Source organism: Panthera onca, chromosome F2 (assembly GCF_046562875.1).
Source record: "Panthera onca isolate mPanOnc1 chromosome F2, mPanOnc1 haplotype 2, whole genome shotgun sequence".
In the NCBI taxonomy this organism is placed as follows: domain Eukaryota; kingdom Metazoa; phylum Chordata; class Mammalia; order Carnivora; family Felidae; genus Panthera; species Panthera onca.
Genome location: NC_138356.1, coordinates 10,434,666 through 10,458,033, shown reverse-complemented (window position 1 = coordinate 10,458,033; position 23,368 = coordinate 10,434,666). Strand labels below are relative to the sequence as shown.

The window sequence follows — 23,368 nt, the reverse complement described above, 5'->3', positions numbered from 1 at the left end:
ATTCTGTTTTCTACACTCGGAAACCCTGACCAATATGGCTAATGATTAACGACACAGCATTCTCACCACTTATTTTTGTCATTTTGTCAGGTATTTTTTGTCATATATTTTGTCATCATTACCTCCTTTCTTTGGGGGGGTCATGTTCTCTAGCTAATTGCCTTATGAGAAGAAAGACCGGTCTTTGTAAGATACAACAATGAGATAACACCCTTATTTTTATGAGTTGAAACTGTCGATTGTAATCACTAGCTCGTCTCAGCTATCTTCCCTTTATGCTACTTTCTTCATTTTCAGTTCTAGATTTACTGTTCCACTAACCAAGGTGTGCATTGTAACATTAATTCTTGGTCATAAATTTAAATAAAAAAGAAAGACTATGTACAAAGCAGAGAGATGGCTGGGCATTTTACCTGTGTTCTAAATTAAAAATCATAATCTGACTAAACATTAAGAAATGAGGAGTGCTACATCTGGAGTTCATAGTTATAAAAACAAAAGAGGAAGAAAACCGTCAGGAGAAAGCTGACCCGTGTTAGTGGTAAGGAGAGAGAAGGGAGAAAATTTCCAAACAGATCTGTGAGTGGGCACTGAAGGCTTTGGGTCCTAAGAAAAGCCGGGGCCACACATGTCCCTGTATTCCCTACCTGTCTCAGAAGTCAGTGTATGTCAGGAGAAAAGGATACAGAAAGGGAGACTCGAGGTATGAGAGATGAGCGTAAAGAACTGACGTGAATTCTTCCCTATTTTGAGAAACGCGAGGGGGATAGCGAACCAGTGTGCACGAGGCAAGGGAAAAGAACCTGGATGGGAAGGAATCACGTGGAAAGAACAAAGGACGCACTGAAAAGGCTATGATGGAAACAAGGCCCGTGTTACTATTTTACGTGTCACTCGTAATACGTGGACAAAGACAGGGTAACTTTTACCAACAAAGTTCGCAAGATTTCTGAAAATTCTCTTAAGCCACGGCTATCATAAAGGAGTCCGCTCACACACACATGATGCCACGCACATTGGTTTCTGAACTGTATTCGCCAAAGTCCTAGGGGCTCTTTAGAAACATCTCCAGAGCAATGCCTTCCTTCTGCAGTCCAAGCTCAGGTCGTGTGAAATGTTTTCCGTGCTGGGTTTCCCTAACTTGAAGAAAGGGTTTGGTGGCTTTAAATGTGCTGAACACAAACCAACCTCAGCACACAGCTCCTGCTGCGAGAGCTTAGCAGTGCCTTATGGCGGACAGGCAAGCTCACAGCTGAGACCTAAGATGCCGACTGTCTCATCTAATCAACAACCCTTTACGGTCTCCCCTTGTGCGCCCGTGTAATCAGAGAGAGGCAGGACCGCACAGGGGTCAAAAGCACCAGCTCGCGCCAGAGCATGGGGTCTGAATCCCACAGAGCAACCACTTCCCAGACCCGTCGCCTTGGGCAGACTGCCGCGGCAGCAGATGAAGTCATCACAGGATCTATATCCAAGAGTCGTGAAGATTAAGTGACTTCATGTATTTTAAAGTGTTTCCTGGGCCAGGGATGTGGTGACTGCTATCTAAGTATGAGCTACCAATATTATCACTAGATTTGCATATGTAATTCTACCGGCAAGGCCTTCGCAGTTCATGTTTTAGTTTTTACTTTCTAGGTTATTTTGCTTTTGGTATTCTCAAAGAAAACTCGTGCTGGACAAAGACAAGTATTTTTCTCATTTTAGGATTTTACCTTCCAAGTTTTTGTCCTTCTCCACTGAAAGCCTTGAACCTCAGTCTAGGTTTTATGTATTCTTGATCCCGGCGGTCCTCCATATCCAAATTCACGTGGCCACCGTGAACCAGCCGCTGAAGCTCCAGGGGAATCTCCCTTTTAAAAAGGGAAAAAGGTTTTAGTTCACTTAAAAAAAAACCTAATCTACACCGTTGACATGATTATAATCAAGTTGTGAGCTACTCTGGGAAACAGTTATAACACAGAAATTCCCACGATGATGGATTAGTCCCTGTAGATCTTTTCTTCTTCAAGCTGCCTCACATTATGATGCCTCCAGCTTTGCTTTTCTATTTCAAAATTGCTTTGGCTATTCGGGGTCTTTTGTGGTTCCATTTACATTTCAGGATTGCTTGTTCTGGTTCTGTGAAAAACAGTATTTTAACAGGGATCGTGTTAAATGTACGGTTTGCTTTGGGTAGTACAGGCATTTTAACAGTATTTGCTCTTTCAATCCATGAGCCTGGAAGGTCTTCCCATTTCTTTGTGTCATCTTCCAATTCTTTCACAATGAGGTATTTCACCTCACACCTGTCAGAATGGCTCAAATAAAAAAACACAAGAAACAATAGGTGTTGGCCAGGATGTGGCAAAAAGGGAACTCTCTTGCACTGCTGGTGGGAATGCAAACTGGTGCGCCCGCTCTGGAAAACAGTATGGAGGCTCCTCAAAACATTAAAAATAGAACTACCCTGTGACCCAGCAACTGCACTACTGGGTATTTATGCAAAGAATATAAGAACACCAATTCTAAAGGATACACCCACCCCTATATTTATAGCAGCATTATTTACAGTAGCCAAAACACGGAAGTAGCCCAAGTGTCCACTGACTGATGAATGGATAAAGATGTGCTATATATACCCAACGGAATATTAGTCAGCCAAAAAAAAAAAAAAAGGAATGAAGTCTTGCTGTTCGCGATGATGTGGAAGAAGCCAGAGTATTACGCTAAGTGAAATACTCAAAGACAAATACCATTAGGACTTCACTCATATGTAGAATTTAAGAAACAAAACAAACAACCAAAGGAAAAGTGAGAGATAAACCAAGAAACAGACGGTTAGCTACAGAGAACACACGGATGGTTATCAGAGGGGAGCTGGTGGGGTATGGGTGAAACAGGTGAGGAGGCTAAGGACTGTACTTGTGCTGAGCACTGGGTGACGTGGGAATTGTTGGATCGTTACATCGTACACCTGAAATGCATGTAACACTGTATGATAACGGTACCGGAATCAGAATTTGTAAAAAAGCTGTATCACATTATTCCTTAGTGGTTCTCAATACAGGGACTTTTTGTCATCAGTGATCCTGGAGTGCTTCTAACATTTAGAAAGCCAAACTGTAAGATGGCAATTTATCCCTAAATAAACGCTAGCAAATTCCTGTGAGGACATAAGAGTTAATATAGATATTTACTTCTAAACTCTCTGGAAGAAGGTGAAGTTTAAAAATCGATAGGTGTCTTTGACTGTCGAGTGATTCGCGAGTGCTGCCGTTCAGGGTCGGGACCCAGGTATGAGATGGTCTGCCACAGGGATTCAGTTTGCCGAATCAAGTCTTGTCTCGGGTTCCACAGAATCACTGAATGCCCTGCCTGAGATTCACATGGATGACAACACTGTCTGTAACGTCTGAGTCTAGAACTTCAGGCTTTGGGTCTGTCTTAGAAAAAAGCAAGACACATTTTGGGGGGCAGGGAGCATTGTATTAATGTACTTCGAAAATTTCAGGAATATGTGTATCATATAAACAGAGAAGACTGCACTTTGGTTTGCTTGGAGCTTTACCAAGTCCCTGACTTCAACGCCACTGATGGTAATTATGTTGCCAAACTCACACACCTCATCATTCCGCGTTTATGTTTGTCACATTTTCTCTGAGAGGTGTAAGACTGCACATAGGTGCGAATTATCTGACTACTATTATTTTGTCTTCTGGTGTGGTCAGATGAAGCAGTTATAAATTAAAATATGTACAATTTTATGATAAATTATTTTCCTTTATTTCAATACATTTAAAGTAAATTTTAGATCATTTTTTGGGGAAATAATATGCAGGGGCGATTATGTCATCTGCGAGTTCTTCTTTGAGGACAGTGAAGGTGGTGGCACAAAATATTTGTCATAAAAAGAGGACAGTGATTCTACAGTTGCCAACTACTATCTGACATCAAATCACTGTTTTCAAGGAGTCTTTTTAAAAACTGTTCTTGATCATAATTTTACTTCAAATTAAAACTCCTAAAAAAAACTCTTTTAGGATACCATGACTGCTTGAATATTAGTCCATAAAGTTTGTGGATTATTTTCATTTAAGAATAAATGAGTTTTGGTCTACATTACAGGACATCCAACATCAGCATGGTCTTGTCTTCCGCCATCTTGAAACGAGCATCAATTTCAATAGCAATGTTGATTTTCCCTTAGCAGATCTTCACTTTCCCTAACCAGCTGCTCCCAGCTCTTCCCAGTGACTGCAAGTCTCCCGGTCCACAGCACTGTCTTAAACTATTATTTCCTCGTATTTACCCTCGCCACATACTGCCTTCTAGGACAGCTTCCCCACCTTTCTCAAGGACGTCAGCATATGGCCTACAGCACTTTTTGGTATCCAAACATTATCTTTGTAGAATTCAAATTCAAAATTCATGCTGATTAGTGTTCTAAAAATAGAGGTTCTCGACTCCCTCAACGCCAATGAGTTTCACCTCTACTCCACTTCAGCCACTCTCCTTGGACATATTTACATCGCTTGGAAAAGCTCCAGCTTCAGTTCCTGGATGGAGCATAAGCTCCTACTCCAGCCCCTTCCCTGCTACTTAAATCTCCCACTTACTCACCAACCTTCTCTGTTTAGTTGTGTTTCTACTTAGGAACGATCACATTGATGCAGAAAAGCTTTCATAATCATAGCAAAATCACCTGATTCCTCATCCTTTAGCAAGGAGGGCTGGTGAGCTATGATGTTCGTTAGATGGGTCAGAGCATTGTATAGATGGTTTACTTTCACGAACCACTACTCCAACTAACCTTTTGAAATCTTCTGCCAGCAGTAATGTCACCTTAAAAATTTTAATATAAGTTGCTGAATTTCAGGTACACATACAATGAGAGTCATCCTGTTAATGGTAAGCAGGAGAGTGGCTTAGTGGATGGACAGCTACATGCTAATCAATGCACTGACTTATTACATTAAGAGGTTTCTTCCTGGAACTGGGACCATAGCTTGATCAGATTTTGGAAGGGGCCAATGTCTACTGTCCCTCCCCACCAAGTTAAGAACCAGAGACTTACAGATAGCAATATACCCTTTAGATATTTAAAGATACCCTTCCCTCAGCAACCACTTACATAATACATCCCAGTATCGTGAAAAAGTCCCGCCCTAAGTGACAAACAGAACACAATACATCTTACCCTTTTTTAACAGACTCCAGAAATTGAGCATTTGGTGGGTCGTGATAAGGTCTCAGTTCTCCATCATCTAAACTGAAACCATTGCTCCACAGTTTAAGCAAAATCTGAACCTTTTGAGCATAGGAAAAAAGACAAAGGCATATAAGAATCCATCTTACTGAACAATCTTAAGCTTCCAATGTGATATTTCACAACATATTAAGCCACCCACTTTATTTAAAACATGGGAGTTATTATTTTTTATTCACAGTTAAAATAAAGACATAAATGAAAGCATGTGTTTGCCAGGCAGATTTGTATGTAGCTTAACAAATCAACAATGGCTGAAATACCAAAGGTCCCACAGCTAGACCCTCGCCTTGAAGTACAATTATTCTGGGTCACTGAGAAAATGAAAGGATGGAGAGCATACAGCTGTCACTCCACACCCACCCTTCTCATTCATCTGTGCCCATACTCTTGTCTGCTACAGGGCTTAAACAGTTATGTCAAGGGGCAAGAGAGAATTTCCAATGACCCTCCAAGGCTAAACTATACATGTTTCAATGAAATTGTAACTCCAAATTTTAAAAGGCAAAAACAAAGAATGACCGTTTACAACTCAGCTATTTCTATATTCTGACAGTCTACCACTAAGGGTAATTATTATTGTATGTACGTAAAGCTCATTTTGATAGTGAATCATACGTTCTTTCAACGTATAGAAAATATTTACAATCTAAGTACAAGGCATAATGGAGATACAAAATATAAAATTTGAGACTAAAAGCTTTCACATCGATCCTTTAAAATCCATGTTCCAAAAAATAACAGAAAAGAGATTATATTATCAACCCTTAAATTTAAAACAGCAGGAACTAGAGGCAAATATCTACAATTTTTCATTTTGGCTACTGTACCTACATCTTGCAGTTGGTTTTCTCCATAGATGTATTCAGACCGCTTACAAAAGGAATTGCCCAATCTATATCCTCCACCTGTAAATGACTAAAATACACCGCAAATGAGCGAAAAATTCACTAAGGTTTATAGTGAAAAACGTTATGATAATGTATGATACATATTTTAAAACTAGATTAGTTATAATTAGCCCAACTGGTTTACACTTTCGAGGAAAAATTTTTATCTAAATGAAGCTCTTATGTTACAGAGAAGTATACTCAAGTAAGATACTATGTTTCTTCCCTAAAAACATTAGTGACTTGAGTTGAAATAATTTAGACCAATTTTAAATTTAAAAATGCATTTACAGGGGCGCCTGGGTGGCTCAGTCGGTTGGGCGGCTGACTTCGGCTCAGGTCATGATCTCGCCGTCTGTGGGTTCAGCCCCGTGTCGGGCTCTGTGCCGGCAGCTCAGAGCCTGGAGCCTGTTTTGGATTCTGTATCTCCCTCTCTCTCTGCCCCTCCCCTGCTTGCTCTCTATCTCTTTCTCAAATAATAAACATTAAAAAAAAGTTTTGTTAATGTATTTACATACTGAAATATCTAATTTCAAGTATAAACAGATTTTTAAAAGCCACCATTAGTATTTTATGTCTTATCATAAAAATTATGTTTAAATCATATTTCACAAAGTAAATAACAGTTTCACAGAGTTAAGGAAGGATTTTATAAATGGGTATAAATTACTCTGAAGAAAGGCTGCATATTTATTTTATAAGCTGCTTTTATTTAACTGTTGCAGTCAACTATGATTGTACTTTTTGTTTTATTACACTGATCACAAGGTCTTCTATTTTTCAGGGAGGAAGGCTTATGAAGTAAAAATACCATTCCTTTTAATCACTTTCCATATCATAAATACGCTTTTAATGATCACATTCCTTTCTTTTCTACAGACTAAATAATCCATAAAAAGAAAAAGATACATTGGACTTTGTCAAAACTAAAAACTTCTGTTCTGTGACAAGCCCTGATAAGAGGATGAAAAGACCCGACTACCATCTGGAAGAAAATATCTGCGATCCAGGGGCACCTGGGTGGCTCAGTCAGGTGTCCAATTCGATTTCAGTTCAGGACATGATCTCATGGTGTCATGAGTTTGAGCACCGCATGGGGCTCTGTGCTGGCAGCAAGGAGCCTGCTTGGGATTTTCCCTCTCTCTTCTGCCCCTGCCCAGCTTATGTTGTCTTAGTCTTTCTTCAAATACATATATATACACACATACACATATACACACACATGTATGGATATATATATGCATATAGGCTTATAAATGTATATAAGTATGTATAAGTATAAATATATATGTAAATACATATACATATGTATGTAAATATATAAACATATATGTATATTTGCAATGCATATATTTGACAAAGGACTCATACCTATTGAAATCTCTAAAGAACTTTCAAAACTCAACAGTAACAATCCAATTTGAAAAGAGGCCAAAGTCATTTTGCAGTGGGGGAGAGTAAAGATAATGGCAAATAAACACATGAAAAGATGTCTCACATCACTAGCCATCAGGAGAACGCAAACTGACATCGCTGGCCGTTAGGAAAGTGCCAACGAAAACGACAATGAGTTATAACCACACGCTTATCACAATGGCTAAAATCTGAAATAGCGACAATACCAAAAGCTGGCAAGAATGGAGAAACTGGATCTGCCATTCACCGTGAAGAGTTTGGCAGTTTCTAAGAAACTAAACATACACTTCCCTTATGACCCAGCAACTGGACTCCTGGGCATTCATCCCACAGAAAGGAAAACTGACATCCACACGAGAATGTGGACACGACTGCTCACAGCAGCTTTATCTGTAATTGTCCCCAACTGGAAACACCTCAAACGTCCCTCAGTAAGCAAAAGGTTCGACCGACTGTGGCACATCGATACCATGAAGTGCTACTCTGGACTCAGGAGAACAAGGTACTGAGACACTCAGTAACTCCGATGATCTCCAGGGCATGGAGCGGAGTGAAGGAAAGCTAATCCCGAAAGGTCACATACTATTACTGTATCATCCCACTCGTATAACGTTCTCAACGTTACGACGTTACGGAGGTGGAGAACAGGGTTAGGTGGCAAGAGGTTAGGGATGGGAAGAGGGTGTGAGCACGGCGGGGTCCGCCATGAGGGAGATCCTCGTGATGACAGAGCGCTACCTTGACTGGGCTGACAATTACACAACTCTACACATGTGAGAAAACGACACAGAACTATATATGGACATGGTACCAGCGTCAGATCTTGGCTTTGATTCTGTACTACAATTATGTAAGATATAACCACTGGAGGAAACTGGGTGAAAGGCACATAGAACCTCTCTGTGTTCTTTTTGCATATTCATGTGAATCTATAATTATTTTTTAAGGAAGGGTAAACAGGCAAGTTTCACAGAAACGTAAAAACTTGCTGTGACTTTCAATCATTAATGGATTATAATCTTATAACAATAGAGCAAATGTTTAAAACAGAAACATGTAGGGGCGCCTGGGTGGCTCAGTCGGTTAGGTGTCCGACTTCAGCTCAGGTCACGATCTCGCGGTGTGAGTTCGAACCCCGCGTCGGGCTCTGGGCTGATGGCTCAGAGCCTGGAGCCTGCTTCCGATTCTGTGTCTCCCTCTCTCTCTGCCCCTCCCCCGTTCATGCTCTGTCTCTCTCTGTCTCAAAAATAAATAAACGTTAAAAAAAAAAATTTTTTTAAAACAGAAACATGTAGTCAGAAAACAATGCTTCCAAATAAGATAAAAACCTATAGGTGAGATCGAATATATAAACAGTGTGTTTCAGTTTTAAGTTTAGCACTCACCTTAGATTTGTTATCACCTGAAGCTCTTGTGGCTTCATTCAGAGGGACAGCCCCATGTTCTCTTGCCTCTTTGAAAAGTTCACTCACAATCTTCCCAGTTGAAGGTTGAACTATATGTAATCCACTGTATTCACGTTCACTTGAATAGAACCTTTCGACATTAAAGTTCATGAAGAAAAACTCAGAATACAAACATAAAACTCCTTTGAAGTAAAAAGCTACAGAGTCTTAGGATATGACCTTTGTTTAAGAAGAACCATTTCTATGACTTCTGTGGAAATACTTAATTTGAAAAATGGGATTAAGGAATGAAATAGTAAATGGTTCATACACTTTCTCCTGATGGGGTTTGTGGCAGTCAAATTCACATCCCACACGAGAACTGGCTTGTCATTTCTTCCATCCCCTTTCTGTAAGTGCTTAGCAAACGCATCTCTCGCACAACGTGGGCACTCTTGGTGTGGTGGGCAAAGCAGTGTTGACAATCAGAATTAAGTCTCTTCCCCTGACGAATCCACATTCAGTAGGGACCTACTTAGTGAAGGGACCTACTCCCACACAGGGAATTTATTCCTCAGAGACTTTTGGACTCAAAAATTGTAATTCCCTGTATCAAAGGTACATAATGTAGACCACAATGTTTCCAGTGTATTAGCTACATAGTGACTAATTTCTAGTCTGACTCCAACTTCACAATGGTCCTAGGGAACATAAAATTCACATCATGTTTTACATAAGATTTTATCTATCTTATCTTTCAAGATTTTTTTTCAGTCAAGAGTATCAGAAAATATAACCAGCGAAATATCAACATGGAGACACCCAGAATAAGATAACAAAGCTCATATGTTCAGTTCTAAATCTGTCCTGAACTGAGTCACAAAACAAAGAGGGGAAATTACATCAATACTGGAGGCTAAGAATAGCCTTTCTATAAGACTTTATGCAAAATTAGTATATGGAAAACGGGACAGAAAAGACAGAATGGCAGAACGGCTCTTAATTCACTGTAAGCGAAGGAAAAATCCACCTGGAGAACAGGTGGGCACCATCAGAACCCTGTGAACACAAGACCAGCTCATGATTGCTGAGGACAGGGGTGCGGTGGGCTGGACCCCATCCTGCTAGGGCACTAGGCAAGCACAGAGGTGAGTCTGCCCAGAGCAGCAGACAATGGAAGCCTTAGGGGTCAACCTTATCCTCAGAGGGCCCGGTAGATCAGGCAAGGCCGAACAATGCCATAGCTGGCTCTTAAGGCGAGTGGTGGTACAAGGTGGGTAGCAGAGGATTTAAGGCAGCTGTGCGGAAGGAAAGGAAGAGGAAGGAGGAAAGGAAAACAAAAAGAAAAGCTGCCTGTTGCAGCTATTTCCTGTTGTAGCTCCTTCCCATGTCTCTATTCTGGAAAGCACAACTATATATTTCATCTCAGTCCTGGTTACAAAGACCTTACGGGAAAAATGTGACATGGGAAAGGATTTACTAGTTCCTTTATGGTTAATGATTTTCTTTCCTGTTTAAGAAACCTTTGCCTACCTGAACGTCACGGAGATATCCCACTTTCTTCCAGAAGTCTTATTTTATTTTTCTTATTATATGTTATTTTCCTATTTATATTTCCTTTTATGTTTAGATCACAATCCATCCGTTTCTCCTCTTTCATAATTAAGTATGCCTATATCCTTGACTCTTGTCCTCAAACGTAAACTCCTCTGATCATCAAAACATTTGTGCACTTCCCTAGGTAACGACCTCTTCTACAGGCGATTCTCAAATATGTTTTTAGCCTCCTGTGACTTACGGGGTCCAGGGCTGAACTTAAAAGCACCTACTGAATCGAATTCATCTCTCCAAAACCAAAACTAAACCTGTATTCCCCACACAAATCTTCTCATGAACAGTCACTTTTTTTCCTGTACAGCCTGTAGGTCTCTTTCCTACTCAGTTGCTCCCTATATCCCACGTTACCATGTTTCTACAGTAAATTCTTTGGAAGTATCCCACGCTGATTTTACTCTTTCTCCTCCATTCCACTGACGCCACTTGAGTCCAAATTTTTATTGCCACATTTCTTAGATTACCGTCATTGTTTTCTTCTTAATTTCTCTCCTTATCTTGTTCTCCCCATTACTATTAATTTTACACTGTACCGCCAGTCCTATTTTTCTAAAATATATAACAATAGCTAACACTTATCAAGGAGTAACTATGTGCTCATTTAATCCTCGTAACAGTGGTATTATCTCAGATTTACAGAGAAAACTAAAGCTTAGGGAGTTTCAAAGTCCATTGGCAAAACCTTATTAAAACAGAGAGGAAAAAAAATTAGAACTGAGGTGTATCTGTCTCTAGAAACAAATCTTTTCTCACTGTGTTACAGTTTTTAGCATAAAATTTACATTAAAAAACATATGCTGGCTTTCCATTGTCTTCGACACAAGTACAAGCAAGCCCCTTTGGCATTCAAGGCTGTCTGCCCATAATGTGGCTCTATCCAGGACTGGCTATGTAATTTGCGGGGCTCAGTGCCAAATGAAAAGGAGTCTCTCTGCTCAAAATTTGTTAGGAATTTCAATATAGTAACGGCACAACACTAACCCCAGCACGGGGCCTTTCGCAGCATGGGGCTCTGTGTGAATGCACAGGTCACACAGCCAAGAAGCACACCCTGCCAGCACTCTATCTAGCCAACCTTATCTGCTGCTGGTCTACTAAAGTTCTGCTGGCTCCTATCTGGATCCCTCTCATCATACGTATCATTTTCTCCTCTGTGCCCATTTGTTTAGGAACCCTGTCCCTTGTCTTTTGTGGTACCTGTATCCTAATAATCTTTTAAGGTCCAGCTGGTTCCAACACTGTGCTAGTCATCTTAAACACTTATCTCATTTAATTCTCAAAATAAAACTACTGCCTGATGACGCAAAAGAACTTTTTTTTTTTAAGCTCTCAAATTTTTGAGTAACTCCAACTTCGTAGTCGTTCAGTGTGAACAAGGAGGCACATTGTTTTTAGGTTCTGTTAGATGTCAACTTTTGCAGATGAATATGTTAAAGCTGGTGTCAGGCTATCTTCTGAGTTCTGTAGATTCTATCCCTCCTCTCCTAAATTACAAACATAGACCACATTATGTGCAGAGTTCCAGACAGTGAAAATATACTGGATTTAAAAATGACAAGGAGCAGAGAAACAATTTGATACGCAATACTGCCCAAGAAAGTGAACCATGAAAATAAGCAGGTCTTCTGTACCAAATAAAGCAGCAGAAATGCAATGAAATTGAGTATATGTCAATGTGGAGGATGGAATCAAAAGAATTATATACTTAGTATTAGAAAATAGCATACTGAGTTAAAAAAAAAAAAAAAGATCGCCAATAACTTGCTTCATTGTATTCTAAGCAGACTAAACACAGCTTAAGCCTCAGTCAATATCTTTTAGGGCAGCTCCTCCTTTTGGGTATGTAAATATTTCCAGAGATCAAATCTGAGGCACAAAGTTCTTCAAAATGGCATTACCAAATTGCAACTATTAATGGCAACACTGCTTCAGACAGGACAAAACAAGAGAGAAAAAAACCATTCATTAAAATATCTTAAAGATCCAGGTGCCTGGGTAGCTCAACTGGTTTTGCATCTGACTTCCGCTCAGGTCATGATCTCACAGTTCGAGCTCCACATCAGGCTCGCTGCTGTCCAGCCTGGAGCCTGTTTGGAACCACTGCCTCCCACTCTCAGCCCCTACCCTGCTTGTGCTCTCTCAAAAATAAATAAACATTAAAAAAAAAAATCTTGGGGCGCTCGGGTGGCTTAGTCGGTTAAGCATCCGACTTCCGCTCAGGTCATGATCTCAGGGTCCATGAGTTCAAGTCCTGTGTCCAGCTCTGTGCTGACAGTTCAGAGTCTGGAGCCCGTCTCAGATTCTGTGTCTCCCTCTCTCTCTGCCCCTCCCCTGCTCATGCTCTGTCTCTCAAAAATAAGTGTTAAAAAAAAAAAAAACAACAACAAAAAAACTTAATGATTATATTTGAATAGCAAGGAAAACATTAATACACTAACCTTATTATAAGTAGTCAACTATTTTGTTATATCGTAAACAAATTAAGTTGTTCAAAATACGCTCAAATTGGCGAAACAATGGTCAAACAGTTAATGAATAAAACTTTGGTACATAAATATTTTAAGTATTTTCAAAACTTTGGAGAATGTGTAAGTCAAGAAGTTAAAATATATTGTATATATATTTTACATATATATGTACACAAACACATACGTGTCAAAAATGAAAAGGACAGGGGCTCCTGGGTGGCTCAGTCGGTTAAGCGGCCGACTTCGGCTCAGGTCATGATCTCGCGGTCCGTGAGTTCAAGCCCCGCGTCGGGCTCTGTGCTGACAGCCCAGAGCCTGGAGCCTGTTTTGGATTCTGTGTCTCCCTCTCTCTGACCCTCCCCCATTCATGCTGTCTCTTTCTGTCTCAAAAATAAAATAAATGTTAAAAAAAAAAAAAAAAAAAATGAAAAGGACAGGATATTCAAACAGTGCCAAGATACCAAGCTGCCGATGTACAAAAGAAAAACCGTATCTTACAATGGAATGATGTGGTGATCGGCCCCTTTGTCAAGTGAACATATCACCAACAGTGAGAAAATCTGAAATTACATATGGCTCCTGATGTGATATAATACAGGGTAGGCAGTATCACTTACTAGTATCCTCGACAAATATGTTTAACAAGAATCTAATGGCGAAGACACAATGACCTTGAATGTCAATGTAATGAATTTTGGATTATACAGCTGAGCTAAGAGCAAACAGCGAACAGATGAGGAGAATGCTCTGGATTCAGATTCAAAACCGGCACAATCAAGTGGATGGCATGGCCATTGGTTAGATCCTAAATCCAAAAAGGGCTTGAAGAGATATTTATGGACTAGACATTACAGGATTTCAGGAAATTACTGTTCATGTTCTCAGCTGTGATACGTTACCAGGTGATAAAGGTGTTTGTGCCTCTTCTTAGTGGATAGTCTATTGAAGTGTCTAATGAAACGTTATGATGGCTGCAATTTGCTTCCAAGTAGTTGAGTAACAGAGTGTTTTTACAGATGTAATGCTGTAACATGTTAACAACCGGGGAATATAGGGAAAGCATATACAGCATACATTCATTGTACTAATCTTGTGATTACCTATGGGTTTGAAAATTCATAAAATAAAAAGTTTGGGGACAAATTTTCTTTCTTCTCATTCATGTCCAAAAAAGGTACATCATTTTTATCTCCCCTACAGAAAAAAGGATGTGGAGTAGTGACAAACAAAAAAGAAAGGGTAATTTCTAGTGAAGTCTTAAATTTCTGGTAAAATGACAGACTTTCTGTGAATGAGATATAATGGAAAAATTCCAAGTTTCTCCACAGTGATGAAATTCGCAGTATTAAAAAGACATTAATGAAAACATTGCTAGAAACAGGAAAACTCATAGTAATGAAGTGTACCTGGCTCTCATCTCTTAAATCTAGTGGTTCTCCTTCTAGTTCAGGAGTTTAACAATAGCAAATACTGTCTAAGAGATCACTTATTCGATGGGTCATCATCCGTGAAAGCACAGACAGGTTCCTGAAGTTCTAGGTTCTTAAATGGAGGATAGAAGGCATATAGGGACTCCATGAGTGGGTTTTCAGAAACACAAATCCTTAAAAACAATTAATAAAATTGTGCGTAAATGCTATTTTGTGGGGAGGTGGGCTATAGCTTTTGTCATATCCTCAGTGTGTCCTATGACTCAAAAAGGACCGCAGTGTCCAACAAAAATACTATTCGGTGTGTATTTCTTTATGATGTCTACCAAAGTATCAGGACTTTAAGACAATTTTTCCATAAGTATGTTTTAGCTTTCTACTATTGTTCCAGGAATACTACCTAAATAATATGTACTTTAGAAATCATAGTTTTAGAAAAAATTCCCAAGGCCATTTAAAATAAGAGGATTGGTGAACTAAAAACACATGCAATGTTTAAAACCAAAACAAGACAAAAACAGAACAAAACTTACCTCTGAGGTGGTGTTCGCGGGCTTTTAAAGACTGCAGCGTTAGGTCTATCAGATTTGGAAGATTTGCATTTCACTTCATCTTCATATAATTCCGCCAAGGCCAACTATAAAACAACAGATTTGTTATGAAGTATAACCCTAGGAATGAACTCTTACAGACAAGTAGAAATGAAGAGTAGAATATTAACTTGTGATTGAGCCGTAAATTTTTTTTAAGTTTATTTATTTATTTTTGAGAGAGAGACACAGAGAGAGAGAGAGACACAGAGAGAGAGAGAGAGAGAGAGAGAGCGCGAGCGATCATGGGAGGGACACAAAAAGAGAGAGAAAGAGAGAGAAAGAGGGAATCCCAAGCAGGCTTTGCACTGTCAGCGCAGAGCCCCATTTGGGGCTTGATCCCAGGAACCGTGAGATCATGACCTGAGCTGAAATCAAGAGTGGGTCGCTTAACTGAGTGAGCCACCCAGCTGCCCCTGAGTTGTAAAAGTTTTAATGAAAAATAAAGGCTGCTGCTTCAGATGACCTCCTTCCAAAATAAAACCAAAGTATCTCTCACTTGATAAAACTAATCAAAATGCCACATATACTAGAATAAATTAAAGTTACAATAACTGCTTAATTGTTTTCAATTAACTATTCACCTGTTTCAAAAACTGCATTTGATAATATTTTCAAAGTTGGGTGTATAATTTTCCTATAATTAAAAAAAAAATACTTGAAGATGTTTTACACTCATGTCAGTCTGCTCTGATAAAAATTATTTCATTTAGCTGTTTAAGTTTTCAAAATCCAAGCACATAAAATAATTTCAAAATTATTCTATTTAAAACTTTAACAGACATCTGAATTTCATCAAGTTTACGCAAATGAACTTTTAAAAATATAAGATAATAAATTGTACATATGGTTTATATAACTTTTAGAAAACAGTATTACCAAATAATGCGTTATAGATACATGGCTGGGTACCTTCAAAATGGAAAGAAAAATCCAACATAGTTCTTGAAATTGGAATTTTAAAAAGTTATTCATAAAATTTCAGCATTAAGTTATTTTGTTGCCACTTCTGACAACTTGAACAATTCAAAAATTTCCCTTAATGTCCCCCGAATAGGCATGATCATCTCTGGAAAATCTTTTGGGAAAAAAGTAACCAAAAATGATATTTAGAGGGAATGAATGCTGGGATTCATGATGTCCCTGGAGCATCATATGGTGTAAGTTCATTCGTAAAAAGTTCCACGGGCTAAACAATGAGATTATGAAGCTATTTCAATTGCACAGAGGGAATAAAGCACATAAGCACTGATCATCTTTTCTCCAGAATTTAAAATGTGAAGAGCATGACGCGAAACCTGAAGGAAAAGTAACTGAGAATGAGAATAATCAAGTAGACAGCAAAAGATGAAAACTCCTGGAATTCTCAGCCTTAGAGTGACAACTGCCAGAAGGTATAGTTTTTATACAGAAGAACAACATCACCATTACCGGGGAAGCTTTGAAAATGCACATACTCCGGCCCCACCCTGACCCAGTGAGTGAAAAACTCTTGGGGTGGGGGGAGGAGCCTGCAATCTGTGCTATCAAGCCTTCTAGATGATTCTGACACGCACTAAATTGAGAACCAATGATACGGAATACTGATAGCCATCAGGATTAGGATACTTGTGGCAACTGTAACACAGGACCAGACATTCTTATTCTTTTGCCCACTTACAGAACTCCACTATTTCCCCCAACCCGTCCTAACTCTCGTAAGTACTGAAGTGATCTCTAATCACCCCCGACTCCAATCTATAGGGAAACACAGCACTGAGAACAGAAACCTTTTTTCTTTTGATACGATTCTGGAGGAAAACTGGGACAGAAGCATACAATTAAATATGTTAACCAAGTGTTAAACCCATGTGCGTGTGGATTGATTGAGGGGAACCAGAAGAGAGATAAGTCTCTGAAAATGTTCAGAAACTTACGAACACTGAGGTTTTTAGGGTTAGTATTGTCACTAACAATCCCATCCTAAGCCTTCCCACTGAATGTTTCCCACTTTGGGGGTACAGGAAGGGAGCTAAGATCTGCTCTTGGTTTGTTATCCAGAGGAGATTTTTGCGGTTTGTAAGTCAGAGGCTCACAGTGCCGGGAGGCTTTCTGGGGGACAGCCGTCCATGTTTCCTCCCGTGCTAAATGAGGAAATCTCTTCTGATTTAGATGCCAACAAACCCTACACTGCCTGGCAGCTAACATATACATACTTAGGGGTATCTTTTGCGTGTTCCAATTAGTAATACATTACTCTTTTCCTCTACTATATTGTGACTCGTAGAACGAGCTTTCCAGAAAGAAGTATCTGCTGAAAAGTACACTTAAGAAAGCAGAGCTAGATTAAACAATAACGAGGCAATAAAACAATAATTGATATTAAAGAAACTCATTGGGGAGAAGAACATCATTCTTTTAAACCTAGTCTATTTCTTCGTATATCATCACTTTGGTTGTTTTCAGGTTTATTTCCAAGTTCTTCAGATGCTTATTAAATTCTAAAGGAAACATTATCAATACTTAATGTATTTAATATCCACATCACGTTCATAAGATATTAGTTATCCACCTACCAACCTACCAGAAAGTAGATAAGAACAAAAAATCCCTATCCTCTAACTGATGGTGGAGAGGTCGGCATTCTCCAGTGACATTCACCAAAACATCTGTAACCATCAATCATATCAAATCCACTGCATTAGGTCTGTAAATCTGCCAAGTATCAGGCAATCATTAACCAAACTTTTCTCATTTTTCACATGAAAAGAAGAAATGGATTGAAGTGAGAGACAGGATATTAAGTTACAGGGTTTTCACTTTAATAGTATTAGAATGGACTAACCAGTTAAAGGTATAGTATTCTCCTCCTTTAAAGAAAAAGGAACCGGGGCGCCTGGGTGGCGCAGTCGGTTAAGCGTCCGACTTCAGCCACGTCACGATCTCGCGGTCGGTGAGTTCGAGCCCCGCGTCAGGCTCTGGGCTGATGGCTCGGAGCCTGGAGCCTGTTTCCGATTCTGTGTCTCCCTCTCTCTCTGCCCCTCCCCCGTTCATGCTCTGTCTCTCTCTGTCCCAAAAATAAAAAAAAAAAAAACGTTGAAAAAAAAAAAAAAGAAAAAGGAACCAAATATTTACCAAGCAAGTATAGAGCCCAAGATACTATGGGAGTGCATGGGCACTTCATAGACATTTCATTCCTGACACCACCTACATCACCCCTAGATTACAAATAAAGACACTGAGAATCAGAGAGATTAAGACATTTCTGACATTCACAAGTCTACTCAGTGGCAGGGCCGGTTTCCCCCACCATCCCATGTTGCTTCTTAACGAGGGTAGTCTATAACAGAAAAGAAGAAGTAGATGGTAACTACCACTGAATTAATTTACGAGCACTGGGACTATTCCCCATCCAGTTTGTCTTCTAACCTGACACTGAGCTGTCCATTCTCCAAATTCTTCATTTTATGTCCTGCTTAACTTGGCATTCAATCATACTCCGCCTTAAAATGCTATGTTCAACATATTCATATGTTATTTCTGCAACAAATAGATAGAAATGCCTTTTCCTCTTCTATCCCCTTCAAGAGTGGCCAGTACCAACTGTGGATTTGATGTCCTACTCGTCTCTTCATTCTGTGGGGTTTAGCGGAACGATGCATGGCAGGTGGTTCAATACTTGTTCAAAGAAGCAGAACTGAAGGTGTAACTGCATCAGAACTTCTCTACCAACGCAGGCAGATTCCGTGTCATTTACTTCTAATTACACAGCTTATTATGATTGTTTACTTGTTGAATTTGTATCAATGGTCTCATGAGACAGGGAGAAAAAAAGCCTAAATGAGGACAGTAGGGTTAAGTATCTGAGAAAGCGAGATTTGCCCCATTCTTATTTAGCTAACTAATGTCATCATGAAGTTTTAAGCCGCCGTTTCTTATGTGCAATGTTTCACGCGCTACAGTTTCTACAACGAGGATGCACAGCCATAGGATGAAATACCTTAGCTCGCCCTTCTAAAAGGGAAAAGCTCCCCGATTAAAAGCAATCATTTTTACACACAAGTAATCCAGACAGAAACAGCCTCCGAGACAAGAAAGATCAAGCCGGCACGTATCATTACTTATAAAGTGACCGCTGATTTCCCGCGGCCACCGGAAAGCTTTCTTCTACAAGAAGTCTCCCGAAGGCGGCACCAACCAGTGAGCCACCCCACACGCAAGGCCATTTTAAATGTACGGTTGCTTCTTAAATTGCAAATCGGGTGGAGGGAAAGAGGCGCGGGCACCAGAGCGTTGGGCTGGGGCACCTGTTTCCACGAACACCACTGTCCGCTGCACCGCCCTGGGGAGACCTGCATCGCGGGAGTTACAATTCGGTCTCCAGGCGGGGTCTGGCGAGGGCTCGGCCGCGGCCAGGGGCGGCCTCCGAAACGCACCCCGCCGCGCAGCTCCCGCCGCCGCGCCCCGCCCTCGGCCGCTCGCCGCACCTGCAGATCCCGCGCGCTCGGGGGCCGCGGCCCAGAAGACCTCTCCTGTTCCCCCGGATCGGCGCCACCGCCTTCCGCCATCTTGCACCTGCTCACAGGCGCCTGCGCCGACGCGCGTTCCGCGACTTCCGGGCCGGTTGCCCGGCAACCGCGGGAGGGGCGGTGCCTGCGCGCCGCCACCTCCCCAGAGCGTGGGGCGCGCGTCGCCCTTTTCCGGCGCCGTCCCTCCCGGGCCTTAATCCTCTTTTCCTTAAAGGTAGTGGGCATGGAGACTTTTTTCCGCAGGGACGCATCTACGTAAGCCGCGCGCTGTCTCCGCCACGCGCCTGGTGGTGTTGTGGGCCGCCCTACAGGGCGGCGTAGACGTGTAGGTTCTGTTAACTCAACAATGGAAACGTCCTCTGGATGCATTGTCTGTTAAAAATCGCAACCTTGCTTTTCTGGTCTTGGTCAAATTAGCCCATCTTCCCCAGCAAAGACTGGGTGGTATGCTCGCCCCCAGTGCGTGAATCGGTGTTGAGGATGAAGAACACAGTGAAAGTTCTTTGCACGCAGAGCTGGAGACTGCAATACCCTCTTCATTCATCTGAGATGTGTTTAAACTTCTCGTGTCTTATTCCAGACACTTTTATGCCCCCGAGGTGCAAAGGTAGAAAAGAGTAGGCCCCAGTCATTCTAAAACTCACAATCTAGTGGGGAAAAGAGAGATGTAAACAGATAATAAAATGCAATTTGCAATAGAGCTTCGCATTGAATGGTATGAGTGGGATGTGGGGTGTGAAGGAGAGTATTTTACTGGTACCTGCCCTGTGCACCCTGCTAGGTGAGCTCCGTGTGTAATCCCGTCTGTCTCTCTGTTCGTTATGTACTATTATTATCGTGTTGTACCCAAGGAGACCAGACGATAAATAATGGCTGGATTCACCCTGTTGTAAATGGCAGTCCAGGTACCAAATCCGGTATTGGCGGTTCCAGTATTCGTTTTTTCATACAACATCTGCTCTAGAAATCCCTGGCTCTTGGTTATGTTCCATAGAGCCAAGGACATTTTGGCCGAATCTTACAATTGACTGCGGACCAAAAGGGATCACAAGGAATGGCATTGGTTTGAGATGCCATGTTCATGTTGATAAAGTACTACTGAAAGGGCGGGCCTACGCCGGCCAACTCCATCTTGTTCTGTGTCCTTCACCTAGACCACGCCTCCTCCCCTTGAGTAACCTCCCGCTCACCCCTTCAAACTTCCTGATCAAAACACGCCCAGCGACCTGCGGAACAGGACTCCGACCGTTCCCCAGCCAATCAGCTGAGGCCACAGCCATTACCTCACCAACTGCCCCTAGACCCCTATAAAACCTTTGTGCTTTTGAAACTCGCTCTCTCTCCCCAGTATCTCACCGCTGCATCGGTGCACGTAGGGGATTGAGCTCGAGCTAGCTCGAATAAAGGCTCTTTTGCTTTTGCATCGGACTCGGCTCCCTGGTGGTCTTTGGGGATCACGAATTCTGGGCATAACACTACATGGTTGAAGCTTAGGGGAAATGACAAAAGATAGAAATGGGTTGGGTGGGGTACAGATCTAGACTGAAGATGTAGGCTTAGCACAGACAGGTTCTGAAAGATCTTGTCTTAGTGAAGAGATTGAACCTTACCTCACGGCCAGTGATTCTCAAATGTTGCTGCACATTAGAGCTCACATTAGAACCCCCTTCCCTCCCCCACTTAACCCCAGAAACTCGAATTTAATTCATATGGGGTGGGACTCAAGCTCATATTTTTTTAAGTTGCTTCCCAAGTGGACTTTGCTTCTGGCCATGACTTTGCACCTGGCACTAGACTTGCTCTTGTTGCATCCACACGACTCCTGAAACAGAATGCTATGGGTACCAGTGACAGTCACAACAAAGTTTATTGCAATGAGAGGCAAGGCAAACCAATCGGTCGGGACCGACACTCTTGACCAGAGTGTGGTCACAAACAGCCGGGGTACTGAGTTTTTATAGCCGACCACATCGTCTTATTATCACCTGGGAACAGAACAAAGGAATAGTTCCCAGGTGGAAACAGTTCAAACAGGCCCTTGCCTCAATCTAATCAAGCGCTAATCCATCCCTTGATTGATAGGATAAGGCTGTTATCTCTTAACCTATAGTGTTAAAAGAAAGCTGTTATCTCTTAAGGCTACAGGTTAGCCCTACTCTTACACTCTCACTCCCAACAATGAAAAAACTTGACAAAGTACATGAAATAACTGTTTTCAGATATTGAATAACAGGCAGTGCAGGTCTGTGATATCCCAGAGAAGAGAAACAAGCAAGATGAGCTGTGTTTGCTCTGACTTTCTGCCTGGAACTCTCACACAGTGCTGGTAGGAATGGAGAATGGCACAGCCCCTTTGGAAGATCATTTCTTCTAAAGTTGAATATTCAGTTATCATAAGGCTTAGCATTTCCACTCCTAAGATTGACCCAAGAGGAATGAAAACATGTTTACAACAATATTTGTACCCAAATGTCCACGGAAGCTGCATTCATGATAGCTCCGAACTGGAAATAATCCAAATGCCCATCAGCAACTGAATGGGTAACATTTTGATAAATTCATACAGTGGAATGCTACTCAGCAGTAAAAAGGGAGAAAGTATGGACTCACACACCATGGATGAATCTCAAAGACATCTTGAGTAAAAGAAGCCAGATGCGAAAGAGTAAATATTGTGTGATTTAATGTATATGAAATTCTAGAACAGGCGAAAGTAATCTTTACTGGCAGAAAGCTAGTGGTTGCTTAGGGTTGTCCCTTTGGGGAAGATAAACCCTGGGAAGGTTGTCTGGAAAAGGGCATATGGGAACTTTCTGAGATGATGGGAATGCTTTACATTTTGGCTGCTGTGGTAATTACGCAGGTATATACATTTGTTAAAAACACACTGAACTACATACTTAAAATAGGCATGCCTTATTATACGTAAATCCTACATTTATAAACTTGGTTGAAAAAATCTCTCCAGATAATTCTGTTCTGCGACCATGGTTGAGAACCACCGATCTGAGGCAACTGTGGGCCACGAAAGGATTTGTGATTCGAAAGATCACAGAGGCATCAGTGTGTAGGATGAAACGTTGTTAGGAAATTAGAAGTTTCCTCAGTGGCAGTGAGCACAGAAAGAAGCAATAGTTGGTAGAGATATTAGGGTCAGACCCAATGATGCTGGAGTTTACACAGGAAATACATGGACAGAAGAATAAAGAATGACATTCCAGGTTTTGGTCAGGTGGTTTGAGAAATGGTGCTACCCGCAAATTACTGAGTAGAAAGGCAGACACAAACTTCGACAGAAAGAAGCCATTCCGTTAAGGACATTTTGAATGTGAAATTCATGCGAAACAATACAGTGAAAATACATCACGGAACAATCGCAACTGTGGATGTGGACTCTAGGAGACCAGGAGAGAACGTTGGTGTGGAGACAGATTTGGTGTTGATTGCAGACTAGTGAGAGCAGAGTAGGTGAGGCTTCCCGTGGCAATGTGAAACACGAGAAGCTAGGAGGACTGACAATACACGGAAACACCAACATTGAAGGACGCAGTGGAGAAAGGAGAGCATTCAAAGTAAACCTAAGGAATAGTCAGGTAGGATGAAGGCGAGAGACTGGAAAAACTAGTGACAGGGTGGTTTCAAGGAAGAGACCAACAGTGTCATCTCCTACGGAAAATCAAGTAAGATTAGGACCAGAGAGCGTCTGCTGGATTAAAGGAAGAGGAGATTGGCGTACCAAAGGTCACTACTAACTTCATACAGAGGAAAATCCATATTTTAGTAGTTTGAGAGTGGCAGCTAGGACAGTGAGGTCTATGT

The 23,368-nt window shown here is 41.1% G+C and overlaps 1 protein-coding gene across 3 annotated transcripts in view; it reads right to left on the bottom strand.

Annotated features, from left to right (window-relative positions):
• UBXN2B (UBX domain protein 2B) overlaps positions 1–19,640 on the bottom strand; it is a 28,566-nt gene extending 8,926 nt beyond the window's left edge. For all 3 annotated transcript variants that reach the window (XM_060610582.3, XM_060610584.3, XM_060610583.3), the window contains exons 1-6: positions 19,508–19,640; positions 14,985–15,088; positions 8,940–9,090; positions 6,083–6,166; positions 5,180–5,289; positions 1,716–1,853 (exon numbers count right to left, since the gene is read on the bottom strand). In XM_060610582.3, coding sequence (XP_060466565.2) covers positions 1,716–1,853; positions 5,180–5,289; positions 6,083–6,166; positions 8,940–9,090; positions 14,985–15,088; positions 19,508–19,588 — 668 coding nt within the window. In that variant the 5' untranslated portion in view covers positions 19,589–19,640. The remainder of the gene's footprint in view (positions 1–1,715; positions 1,854–5,179; positions 5,290–6,082; positions 6,167–8,939; positions 9,091–14,984; positions 15,089–19,507) is intronic.
• Positions 19,641–23,368: the final 3,728 nt, after the last annotated feature.